The following is a 13,202-nucleotide window of genomic DNA, read 5'->3' on the forward strand; positions in this document are numbered from 1 at the left end:
AAAAATACAGTATCCCTTCCTTCTCTCTCTCTCTCTCTCTCTATTACCCAGTCTACTCATCCATCTTCAAGCTTTCATCCCTTCCCTGCTCTTCTATCACCCTCTCAGTTCCACCTCCAGCTGGCTCCCTCTTCCTCTTCCTCTCCTCTCATCTTTTCTCTCTTCTTCTTCTCCTTTTCTTGAATCTTTCTCTCCATTTCCAAGAATGCAGCTTGAGCTTTCTCTCTCTTTTTCAGCTGCTCAGAACACTTCTTCTCTTTCTTAATCCTGTCTTTCATCATGTCATTATGTATCTTCATCAGCCCCTCTAACCTCTTTTTCTCTGCCTTTTCCTTCTCTTTTCTTTCCTTCTCTCTCTTTCTCTCTCTCCTTCATCTCTTTCTTCTCCCTCTTTTTTTGCTCCTCCTCCTTGTCTTTCATCTCCTTTCTCTCTTTCTCTTCATCTTTCAACTTCTTATTCAGTTTCATATTTTTCTCTTTTTCCTCCATCTTCAAGAACGGGATTTTCTGCATTTGGTTCATGAGCAGAAAGCCCACTCTTCCCAGGATGGCCTCTGCTCTCTCTGATGAAACCGTCCCATTGGAGCACTTGGAATGGGCACAATCCCCCACACTCTTCAATCCCTCCCTCGGGCTCACCTCCTCAGTGACGCTCCTCTCTTCACTCTCAATTTCAATGCCTATCCAATAATCCTAACAGGAAGACATTGACTCTAGATGTAATATTGTTCCAATGTGGCACATTCAATACACAACTGAGTGATCAACATACAATGATGGCCTCATGGGGCACCCCATTAGATTTTACAATACCTATAGATGTTCTTCCTGGGTCCATACTAAAAGTAATACAAATGCTAACCCTAGTGAGGGGTGATGTTTTATACTATGAGCAAAGAGCAGCAGGGTTGGGGTCAATTCCATTTAAATTCCGGTCAATTCAGGAAGTTCTCTAAAATTCCAATTCTCTTCAATGCTTTGAATTGAAATTGAACTGACCCCCAACCCTGTAAAGTAGTACTGTAAAATACGACACCTACCATTGCCTCTTCCAGGGTCCAGGGCCTGGGTTCCTCATCCTCTGACCTGAATATGGAGGCTCCCACTCTAACAGGCATCTTAGTGATCACGCAGATCAGAGGGTTGGGCAGCTCATCATTGCGGGTTGCCAGAGTTAAGTTAGCATCTGGGAACAGCTGGTGAGTGTGAGGGAAGAGATCCAACTCTTCACTAGTGCCCTTCACTTTCTGCTCTGGCTGCTTGTGGTCCTTGTCATGGATGCATGCCAGGCTTGGAGGAAGTGCATGGACAGGGCTTTTATCACCCATCATTTCCTCTCTCTTGACAGTGGATGAAACTGCACTTGCCTCTATGTCAACTGAGCACTGTGTGGTGTTCTCAACTGTCTCCTCTGGCTGTTTGTGGTCAATGTTGTGGGTGCAGGGCAGCCTTAGAGACAGTGCTGTGGGTGCAGGAGGACTTTATCAGCCAAAAACTCCTCTTGGAGGACAGTAGACACGGAAGGGGCTGCTTCACGGGCAACTGGACACTTGCCCTCTACTGCCTCCCCTGGCAGTTTGTCGTCAAAGACACGTGGCAGACCTGGAGGCAGCATTGGGACAGGGCATTTAGCTGCTGATCTGTCCACTCCATCAACAGTAGCTCTGCCTGAAGTGGCTTCTGTAGCAAATGAGACCTCATAGGAGGATTCCTCTACTGTGTGTTCTAGAGGCATGAAGTCATCGTCAAAGACACGTGGCAGGCATGGAGGCAGCACTGAAGGAAGAATTCCAGCTGCCCATCGGTTCTCTCTCTTGACAGTTGCTGTACCTGCAGTGTCCACTGTGGCAACTCGGCACTCCGTGGCTGAAACAGCAGGCTGGGATGTTTCTGGGACATTGAATGAATTGCCAATGAACCGCTGAGCCAGTGGTGGGAGGGAGAACGGATAGAATCTGTCCTCTTCCTTGATATTAGATATTGCCACTGGAGCATCTGAGACCTCAGTGGTTCCCTTTACTGTCTGCTGAGGTGGAATGGAGTCATCGTTAAAGAAGTGTGGCAGGTATCGATGCAGCATTGAGGATAGATGTGTATCTGTCGATAAGTCCTCTCTTTTACCAGTAGATACATCTGCAGTGGCCTCTGTGGCAACTGGGCACTCAGCAGGGACAAAGTAGGAAAATACAATGAACCGCTGTGCATCCTGAGTGCGTATGGCCAATGGAGAGGGGGGATGTAACATGGTTGGTATAGGCCTCCGATTGGTGAAAGCCAGTGGTGGGAGGGAGTCAATACAGGGAGCCATGAACTCAGTGAGTGGACGGTTGGTCACATCTCTCACATTCTGCAGGAGAAAAGAAACAGACATGATGAAAGTGATCACATTCAGTACATACATACTTTGTGAGTGAACACTATGTACTTATACATCACATATACAGTGCCTTCAGAAAGTATTCAGACCCCTTCACTTCTTCCGCATTTTGTTACCTCACAGCCTTATTCTAAAATTGGTTAAATCATTTTTTTCGCTCATCAATCTACACAAAATACCCCATATTGACAAAGCAAGAACAGAATCGTTCCAAATTCATTCAAAATTAAAATAATGGGAATATGCTTTCGTATTCAGTACTTTGTTGAAGCACATTTACATTTACATTTAAGTCATTTAGCAGACGCTCTTATCCAGAGCGACTTACAAATTGGTGCATTCACCTTATGACATCCAGTGGAACAGCCACTTTACAATAGTGCATCTAAATCTTTTAAGGGGGGATTACTTTATCCCATCCTAGGTATTCCTTAAAGAGGTGGGGTTTCAGGTGTCTCCGGAAGGTGGTGATTGACTCCGCTGTCCTGGCGTCGTGAGGGAGTGTGTTCCACCATTGGGGAGCCAGAGCAGCGAACAGTTTTGACTGGGCTGAGCGGGAACTGTACTTCCTCAGTGGTAGGGAGGCGAGCAGGCCAGAGGTGGATGAACGCAGTGCCCTTGTTTGGGTGTAGGGACTGATCAGAGCCTGGAGGTACTGAGGTGCCGTTCCCCTCACAGCTCCGTAGGCAAGCACCATGGTCTTGTAGCGGATGCGAGCTTCAACTGGAAGCCAGTGGAGAGAGCGGAGGAGCGGGGTGACGTGAGAGAACTTGGGAAGGTTGAACACCAGACGGGCTGCGGCGTTCTGGATGAGTTGTAGGGGTTTAATGGCACAGGCAGGGAGCCCAGCCAACAGCGAGTTGCAGTAATCCAGACGGGAGATGACAAGTGCCTGGATTAGGACCTGCGCCGCTTCCTGTGTGAGGCAGGGTCGTACTCTGCGGATGTTGTAGAGCATGAACCTACAGGAACGGGCTACCGCCTTGATGTTAGTTGAGAACGACAGGGTGTTGTCCAGGATCACGCCAAGGTTCTTAGCGCTCTGGGAGGAGGACACAATGGAGTTGTCAACCGTGATGGCGAGATCATGGAACGGGCAGTCCTTCCCCGGGAGGAAGAGCAGCTCCGTCTTGCCGAGGTTCAGCTTGAGGTGGTGATCCGTCATCCACACTGATATGTCTGCCAGACATGCAGAGATGCGATTCACCACCTGGTCATCAGAAGGAGGAAAGGAGAAGATTAATTGTGTGTCGTCTGCATAGCAATGATAGGAGAGACCATGTGAGGTTATGACAGAGCCAAGCACCTTTGGCAGCAGTTACAGCATAGAATCTTCTTGGGTTTTTCGCTACAAACTTGGCATGCTTGTGTTTGGGGACTTTCTCCCATTCTTCTCTGCAGATCCTCTCAAGCTCTGTTAGGTTGGATGGGGAGAGTTGCGGCACAGCTATTTTCAGGTCTCTCCAGAGATGTTTGATCCGGTTCAAGTCTGGGCTCTGGCTGGGCCACGCAAGGACATTCAGAGACGTTTCCCAAAGTCACTCCTGCGTTGTCTTGGCTTTGTGCTTAGGGTCGTTGTTCTGTTGTAAGGTGACCAAACGCCCCCAGTCTGAGGTCCTGAGCGCTCTGGAGCAGGTTTTCTTCAAGGATCTCTCTGTGCTCCGTTCATCTTTGCCTCGATCCTGACTAGTCTCCTAGTCCATGCCACTGAAAAAAATCCCCACAGCATGATGCTGCCACCAACGTGCTTCACGTTGACGCTTGGCAATCAGGCCAAAGATTTCAATCTTGGTTTCATCAGACCAGAGCATCTTGTTTCTCATGGTCTGAGAGTCTTTAGGTGCCTGTTGGCAAACTCCAAGTGGACTGTCATGTGCCTTTTACTGAGGAGTGGCTTCCATCTGGCAACTCTACCGTAAAGGCCTGATTTGTGAAGTGCTGCAGAGATGGTTGTCCTTCTGGAAGGTTCTCCAATCTCCACAGAGAAACTCTTGAGCTCTGTCAGTCACCATCGTGTTCTTGGTCACCTCCCCGACCAAGGCCCTTCTCTTCCGAATGCTCAGCTTGGCCGGGCGGCCAGCTCTAGGATGAGTCTTGGTGGTTCCAAACTTCTTCTATTTAAGAATGATGGAGGCCACTGTGTTCTTGGGGACCTTCAATTCCGCGTAGATTTTTTGGTACTCTTCCCTAGATCTGTTTCTCGACACAATCCTGTCTCGGGAACTCTACGGACAATCCCTTCTACCTCATGGTTTGGTATTTGATCTGACATGCACTGTCCATTGTGGGACCTTATATAGACAGGTGTGTGCCTTTCCAAATCTTGTCCTATCAATTTCATTTACAACATGTCCAATCAAGTTGTAGAAACATCTCAAGGACGATCAATGGAAACAGGATGCACCTGAGCTCAATTTCGGGACTCATAGCAAAGGGTCTGAATAGTTATGTAAATGAAGTAATTCTGTTTTTAAATGTAATACATTTTCAATACAAATGTAACACAGTTTTTTCGCATTGTAATTGTGGGGTATTATGTGTAGATTGCTGAGCATTTAAATGTTATTGAATACATTTTAGAATGAGGATGTAAAGTAACAACAGGTGGAATAAGTGTCTGAATACTTTCCCGAAGGCACTGTATATATCTAGTGACCTCTCAGATGCTCTGCACCAGTCTGTACCAACCCTGGGTCTTCTAGCTAACGGGTCAACTAAGTGTAAAAAATACATGCACTACACCCAGCACAACATTTCACATTTTAGACATTTATCAGAGGCATTTATCCAGAACGACTAACAGTTAGTGCATTCAACTTAAGGCAGCTAGGTGGGACAACTACATTATCCTGATTTGAAGGTCTACGAGAGATCGCTTGGTCTTGTTATTTTAATTTTTTTAAAGACAAGGCAAAACCATAATAACTGAGGACAATGTACATAACAATAATCAGAGACATACAGAATACAACACAGACAAAATACTGTTAACTTACATTCCATGGCATATGGCACATTTTGCCCGTATATTGACATATTTGCTTTAATCAATATTGGTCATCAACTCTAGTCGACTTTGTCAAAGTTCGTCTTGTTACCTCCTCAATCAGGCTTGGCATTTTCCTCTTCTCAAACCAAATCCTCTTCATCTCCTTCTCCTGCTCCCTCTGGATCTGTCTCACCAGAGCCAACCTGGCTCCCAGCTCCATCATGTAGTCTGTCTGGATCTCCCTTTCCTTCAACTGACACTCAGCCCTCCTCTGTGTCAGCGTTGAACCGTCCATGTCTTCCTCCTAGCTAACAATAAGTCTGGAAAATACATAACGTCGTAGTAAGTGGTGTGTTGCTAACCAAAGAATAATACATCTCTTTACACGTTTCTTCCCGTTTACTTACAATTAATTAACTTCAGGCTCTCTCTGTACCTTACTATTGAGCCTTATTCAACCCCCTCATGTTACGCCACTCCATATTGGCCCTGGTTCTCACAAACCACACTAATCACTTATATAATATCATTCAAAAAGGTTTTGGGGGAAGAAAGTGACTCTATATCCATCATGGACCTAACTTGTTGTACACTTTCACCTATTTTAATCACACGTCTTCTCTTTGAGTGCCTTTGAGAGCAACTGAATGTAAATAGGTACATATTTGGTACATATTTATTGAGATTATTGATTGTAATATATGTTGGGGATTAACACAGAGATGGGGTTTTCTTTCATCAATAGAATGTATTTGCCATTAGGCTGGCTGACTACAACAACTGTAACATCTCAGTTGTCAGGATGAACATTTAAAAAAAAAAATGGATTCAAGCAAACTGTCTCTCGTCAGTAGTTTCACTTGTCACCATGTTTGCATGTCAGGCCTACTTAAAGGGTCATGTTAGTACACAAGTCATTTGAAAAGTAGTTATTCTACAGAAACATAGTTAAACAGTAAGTTATAGTACAACCTACCTCTCAAGTAAGCAGCGTGTTCTCTTGCTAATGAAATAGGACATGAATAATCTGTCAGTGGTTAGTTGAATCAATCTCTTTGCACTGTTCTGTTTGTCTGTGCAACAGCTAACCTCCCAGAATCAGAATCTTGTGATGTCACAATGAAGGCCCCATTGCTATGACTACCCACAGAAGCTCTCATGTGTAATCAAATGCTGGAACAATTCACTTTTTTAAACCTATGCAGCACAGTCATGTGCAATATTTACATTGAATCCATGTAACCAAATGTTTTATTAAAATAAAATGCTCTACCTCTTATCAAATTGTTGACCATTCATAGTACAGGTGTTTTGCCTATTTCAAATTTAATATGTTTTAGATTTCACAACTAGCATCCAGGTTTACTTAGGTTATTTGTTTGATCTTAGCCTTTCGCTAATGTCAGTGTCTCTCATCAAAATCTTCATCATTAATAAAATATATAGGCTGCCTTACTACATAGAGTAAAACAGGTCTTCTGTAGACTGTGACACCTCAGTGAGTGTTCAAGAAAACATCTCTCCTCAATGGCCTCAGCTATTAGCCATATGATCAACAAGGTCAAATGCTGCACTAAAATCAAGAAGCAGCTCAACTATAAGTTTATTTTGGTCAAGTGACCTGAGCCATTGATCAGTTAAATCAACTAGAGCTGTTGCAGTCGAGGGATCTTCACGGTTCGCATGCTGGAAGAGAAATAAGATGTGCTGGGTGTGTAATTATCTAGGCCTGAAACATTTGATTGAAGAGTAGGTGTCCCTGAATTCTTGCATTGTAGTTAAATATATTATTAATTAAGGAAATCAATATCAGCTGACTATAGAACAGTAGTTTTAGACCTGCCAACTGGTCCCATTGTTTAAAAACTTGTTTGAAATGTTTCTTATCCATGTCTTTCCAGATGATCTAACCAATCAGACTCAAGAGCATCACATATTCCTCCATTCATTCCCCTTTATCATATTCCTCTATCATATTCAGTGGTGACTCGTCCTTCAGGGCAGGTGGGGCTCAGCTCCACACTTTTATGCAAAAAACTGGCTTCCTGTTCTGCATGTTGTTTTAACACGAATACACATCACATATCAGTTTGTAAACATTGTAAAAATACATAGGATTGGATTTATGTTCAATTTGTTTGCTGAAGCTTTCTTTCCCCTCTGATCCTTTGGTGGAATCAGTTTGGTGGTGATGGACTTGCCCATCATTGTAACAATCAACCTGTCAATGTTGTCAGAAAAAAACACTTTGCACACCTGTTGTGCAGAACCGCTCTGGTTAAGAAGATGGTACAGAAACGACCTGCTGCGTCGACTGTCAGCACCAACAGTGACATTTTTCTTAGATTGCTGTGCCACCATGTGGAAGATCCATGTCCTCTTCTCCTTATACTTCATCTCCCAATATTTTTCCCATATTTCCTTTCGCCAAACCTCTGAAATATTCTGAGTACATTGCCTCTTGTATTTGGGACCACATGGCTTACCCATTGGTGGAATCTTGGATTTCTTGTTTGATCGGTGTTCTGGAGTTGTGTCCACGGGCTCAGCTGCCACTTGGGCTGGAACATCCAACTCTGAAGGTGGATGATAATCTTCATCATCATCATTGGCAATTGATTTCTCTTCCTATAGACTGATGTCTAAGGAGTCAGAGACCATCCACTGGTCCTCTATTTCTTCAGATAGTGTTGACACTGTGACTTCAGTTAAAGGGGGTAGATCAGGAATCTTTGTTGGAATGTGGCCCTCAAACTCAACTGAAATAAATAGAGCAGGGACCTGCATCCTAATGATTCTAATGATTCTATTTTTTTATTTTTTATTTCACCTTTATTTAACCAGGTAGGCTAGTTGAGAACAAGTTCTCATTTGCAACTGCGACCTGGCCAAGATAAAGCATAGCAGTGTGAACAGACAACACAGAGTTACACATGGAGTAAACAATTTAGCAAGTCAATAACACAGTAGAAAAAAATGGGCAGTCTATATACAATGTGTGCAAAAGGCATGAGGAGGTAGGCGAATAATACAATTTTGCAGATTAACACTGGTGATAAATGATCAGATGGGCATGTACAGGTAGAGATATTGGTGTGCAAAAGAGCAGAAAAGTAAATAAATAAAAACAGTATAAAAACAGTATGGGAATGAGGTAGGTGAAAAGGGTGAGCTATTTACCAATAGACTATGTACAGCTGCAGCGATCGGTTAGCTGCTCGGATAGCTGATGTTTGAAGTTGGTGAGGGAGATAAAAGTCTCCAACTTCAGCGATTTTTGCAATTCGTTCCAGTCACAGGCAGCAGAGTACTGGAACGAAAGGCGGCCAAATGAGGTGTTGGCTTTAGGGATGATCAGTGAGATACACCTGCTGGAGCGCGTGCTACGGATGGGTGTTGCCATCGTGACCAGTGAACTGAGATAAGGCGGAGCTTTACCTAGCATGGACTTGTAGATGACCTGAGCCAGTGGGTCTGGCACGAATATGTAGTGAGGGCCAGCCGACTATAGAGCATACAAGTCGCAGTGGTGGGTGGTATAAGGTGCTTTAGTGACAAAACGGATGGCACTGTGATAGACTGCATCCAGTTTGCTGAGTAGAGTGTTGGAAGCCATTTTGTAGATGACATCGCCGAAGTCGAGGATCGGTAGGATAGTCAGTTTTACTAGGGTAAGCTTGGCAGCGTGAGTGAAGGAGGCTTTGTTGCGGAATAGAAAGCCGACTCTGGATTTGATTTTTGATTGGAGATGTTTGATGTGAGTCTGGAAGGAGAGTTTGCAGTCTAGCCAGACACCTAGGTACTTATAGATGTCCACATATTCAAGGTTGGAACCATCCAGGGTGGTGATGCTAGTCGGGCATGCGGGTGCAGGCAGCGATCGGTTGAAAAGCATGCATTTGGTTTTACTCGCGTTTAGGAGCAGTTGGAGGCCACGGAAGGAGTGCTGTATGGCATTGAAGCTCGTTTGGAGGTTGGATAGCACAGTGTCCAATGACGGGCCGAGATATAGAATGGTGTCGTCTGCGTAGAGGTGGATCAGGGAATCGCCCGCAGCAAGAGCAACATCATTGATATATACAGAGAAAAGAGTCGGCCCGAGAATTGAACCCTGTGGCACCCCATAGAGACTGCCAGAGGACCGGACAGCATGCCCTCCGATTTGACACACTGAACTCTGTCTGCAAAGTAATTGGTGAACCAGGCAAGGCAGTCATCCGAAAAACCGAGGCTGTTGAGTCTGCCGATAAGAATTTGGTGATTGACAGAGTCGAAAGCCTTGGCGAGGTCGATGAAGACGGCTGCACAGTACTGTCTTTTATCGATGGCGGTTATGATATCATTTAGTACCTTGAGTGTGGCTGAGGTGCACCTGACCGGCTCGGAAACCAGATTGCACAGCGGAGAAGGTACGGTGGGATTCGAGATGGTCAGTGACCTGTTTGTTGACTTGGCTTTCGAAGACCTTAGATAGGCAGGGCAGGATGGATATAGGTCTATAGCAGTTTGGGTCCAGGGTGTCTCCCCCTTTGAAGAGGGGGAGACATGGGGATCTCAGACGATATGAAAGAGAGGTTGAACAGGCTGGTAATAGGGGTTGCGACAATGGCGGCAGATAGTTTCAGAAATAGCGGGTCCAGATTATCAAGCCCAGCTGATTTGTACGGGTCCAGGTTTTGCAGCTCTTTCAGAACATCTGCTATCTGGATTTGGGTAAAGGAGAACCTGGAGAGGCTTGGGTGAGGAACTACGGGGGGGCGGAGCTGTTGGCCGAGGTTGGAGTAGCCAGGCGGAAGGCATGGCCAGCCGTTGAGAAGTGCTTATTGAAGTTTTCGATAATCATGGATTTATCGGTGGAGACCGTGTTTCTAGCCTCAGTGCAGTGGGCAGCTGGGAGGAGGTGCTCTTGTTCTCCATGGACTTCACAGTGTCCCAGAACTTTTGGAGTTGGAGTTACAGGATGCAAACTTCTGCCTGAAGAAGCTGGCCTTAGCTTTCCTGACTGACTGCGTGTATTGGTTCCTGACTTCCTGAACAGTTGCATATCACGGGGCTATTCGATGCTATTGCAGTCCGCCACAGGATGTTTTTGTGCTGGTCGAGGGCAGTCAGGTCTGGAGTGAACCAAGGGCTGTATCTGTTCTTGGTTCTGCATTTTTTGAACGGAGCATGCTTATCTAAAATGGTGAGGAAGTTACTTTTAAAGAATGACCAGGCATCCTCAACTGACGGGATGAGGTCAATGTCCTTCCAGGATACACGGGCCAGGTCGATTAGAAAGGCCTGCTCACAGAAGTGTTTTAGGGAGCGTTTGACAGTGATGAGGGGTGGTCGTTTGACTGCGGCTCCGTGGCGGATACAGGCGATGAGGCAGTGATCGCTGAGATCCTGGTTGAAGACAGCGGAGGTATATTTGGAGGGCCAGTTGGTCAGGATGACGTCTATGAGGGTGCCCTTGTTTACAGAGTTAGGGTTGTACCTGGTGGGTTCCTTGATGATTTGAGTGAGATTGAGGGCATCTAGCTTAGATTGTAGGACTGCCGGGGTGTTAAGCATATCCCAGTTTAGGTCACCTAACAGAACAAACTCTGAAGCTAGATGAGGGGCGATCAATTCACAAATGGTGTCCAGGGCGCAGCTGGGAGCTGACGGGGGTCGGTAGCAAACGGCGGCAACAGTGATAGACTTGTTTCTGGAGAGAGTAATTTTCAAAATTAGTAGTTCAAACTGTTTGGGTATGGACCTGGAAAGTATGACATTACTTTGCAGGCTATCTCTGCAGTAGACTGCGACTCCGCCCCTTTGGCAGTTCTATCTTGACGGAAGATGTTATAGTTGGGTATGGAAATCTCTGAATTTTGGTGGCCTTCCTGAGCCAGGATTCAGACACGGCAAGGACATCAGGGTTAGCAGAGTGTGCTAAAGCAGTGAGTAAAACAAACTTAGGGAGGAGGCTTCTGATGTTGACATGCATAAAACCAAGACTTTTTCGATCACAGAAGTCAACAAATGAGGGTACCTGGGGGCATGCAGGGCCTGGGTTTACCTCCACATCACCCGCGGAACAGAGAAGGAGTAGTATGAGGGTGCGGCTAAAGGCTATCAAAACTGGTCGCCTAGAGCGTTGGGGGCAGAGGATAAGAGGAGCAGGTTTCTGGGCATGGTAGAATATATTCAGGGCATAATGCGCAGACAGGGGTATGGTGGGGTGCGGGTACAGCGGAGGTAAGCCCAGGCACTGGGTGATGATGAGAGAGGTTGTATCTCTGGACATGCTGGTTGTAATGGGTGAGGTCACCGCATGTGTGGGGGGTGGGACAAAGGAGGTAACAGGGGTATGCAGAGTGGATCTAGGGGCTCCATTGTGAACTAAAACAATGATAACTAACCTGAACAACAGTATACAAGGCATATTGACATTTGGGAGAGACATACAGCGAGGCATACAGTAATCACAGGTGTTGAATTGGGAAAGCTAGCTAAAAACAGTAGGCGAGGCTAATCAGCTATTCTGTCATGGATGATAATAATTAATACTGAAATGTTCAAACATATGATCATAATCCTTTTCAGTTATTCTATAATATAGGATATAATCAATGTGGATTTTATCTTGTGCAAACATGATCAACATCATTTTCACTGTCATAACTCAGTTCATCTATTAATTTCATACCTGCTCCCAAAAAGGGTGTTACATTTTCATTTTTACTTACAAATACAAAAAAATTGCATGGATGGACATTGACAGGAATAAGATCTAGTGTTAACGTGGTTGGACTGTCCTAATACACCCTCACATGGCAACTTTGATCCGTATAGATACTAATCATCTAGACCACGTGGATTGGTGGAAGTCATGCAAAACAGTTTTTCCCGCATTCATGTAATGATGGCACTGAAGCAGACACATTGAGCACACGTATGGTATGTTAACGCTTGTTGTACTAATTACATATGCCACCAACAAAGGTGATGGATCCAATTTGAGATTTTAACTTTCCTGACCAGGACAGTCACGCAATACTGGAATATAAAAGAAAACCAGAAACCCTGAACATGTGAGTAGATATATTATTAATGATCTAGCAATGCTGTGTGTGCGCTCATCCGGAAAACGAGTGTGGGTGGCTTTTGACAGTTCAGTATGGGGTGCACGTCCAACTGACCGTCAACTGGCTAGAGATCGTGTGTGGTGTAACGTTATGGATTCAAATAACCCATTGAATGTCAGAATACAACTATAGGGATTATATTAATTCTAGGTAAAATAGATTAAAGCTAGTATAAACTGCTGGTCGTCTCTTATGGGAACATGTAGCGCAAATCTATTGTTTCATGCTAATGCTAGCTAGGTAGGTTTTGACATTTTGGAAGGGGCACGTCAGCTTTAGCTAGGTGGCTGTCACTGGCTAGAAATCGTGTGTATGGTGTACTGATTCAAAGAAACCATCAGATTAAATTTCAGAATACAATTCATTATATGGCGTTTGCAGATCTCTTATGAGAGCAGGTAGCATTGTTAGTCTATGCTCGCTAGCTAGCTTAGCTTGCTAGCTAGCTAATTCATTTTGAATTCAGATCTACTTAGCTAGCTAGTTCTTACCAGTGTCTGGATGTTGGTGTTTCAGAGCAAGTTCAACCATCATTTAACCCCCGGGAATGCTGTTCCATGGTGTTGTATCCCGAGATTAGCAATGTATGTGTGTGTAGGTGTCAGTCAGTGTCATACAGGTTCGATTGCATCACTATCAGAATAAAATGATATGATACAAAGGTAAAACGCAGTAACTGCAGCCAAGGGCAGGTTGAAACCAAACTAAAAGGCATCAAGTT

At 44.9% G+C, this 13,202-nt stretch overlaps 1 protein-coding gene and 1 long non-coding RNA gene across 3 annotated transcripts in view; one reads left to right on the forward strand and one right to left on the reverse strand.

Annotated features, from left to right (window-relative positions):
* LOC127914031 (uncharacterized) overlaps window positions 1–13,202 on the reverse strand; it is a 21,836-nt gene continuing 8,634 nt past the window's right edge. Inside the window, exons 2-3 of the mRNA XM_052488714.1 lie at window positions 1,041–1,696; window positions 1–693 (exon numbers count right to left, since the gene is read on the reverse strand). Of these exons, the coding sequence (XP_052344674.1) occupies window positions 286–693; window positions 1,041–1,331 (699 nt within the window). The 5' untranslated portion in view covers window positions 1,332–1,696 and the 3' untranslated portion in view covers window positions 1–285. The remainder of the gene's footprint in view (window positions 694–1,040; window positions 1,697–13,202) is intronic.
* LOC118363862 (uncharacterized) overlaps window positions 12,187–13,202 on the forward strand; it is a 22,651-nt gene continuing 21,635 nt past the window's right edge. The window contains exon 1 of one of the 2 annotated variants that reach the window (XR_008087672.1): window positions 12,187–12,427. This is a non-coding gene — a long non-coding RNA (uncharacterized LOC118363862). The remainder of the gene's footprint in view (window positions 12,428–13,202) is intronic. The other variant, XR_008087671.1, reaches the window with a different exon arrangement.

The sequence above is a fragment of the Oncorhynchus keta genome, chromosome 30, assembly GCF_023373465.1.
Source record: "Oncorhynchus keta strain PuntledgeMale-10-30-2019 chromosome 30, Oket_V2, whole genome shotgun sequence".
Classification (NCBI taxonomy): Eukaryota; Metazoa; Chordata; class Actinopteri; order Salmoniformes; family Salmonidae; genus Oncorhynchus; species Oncorhynchus keta.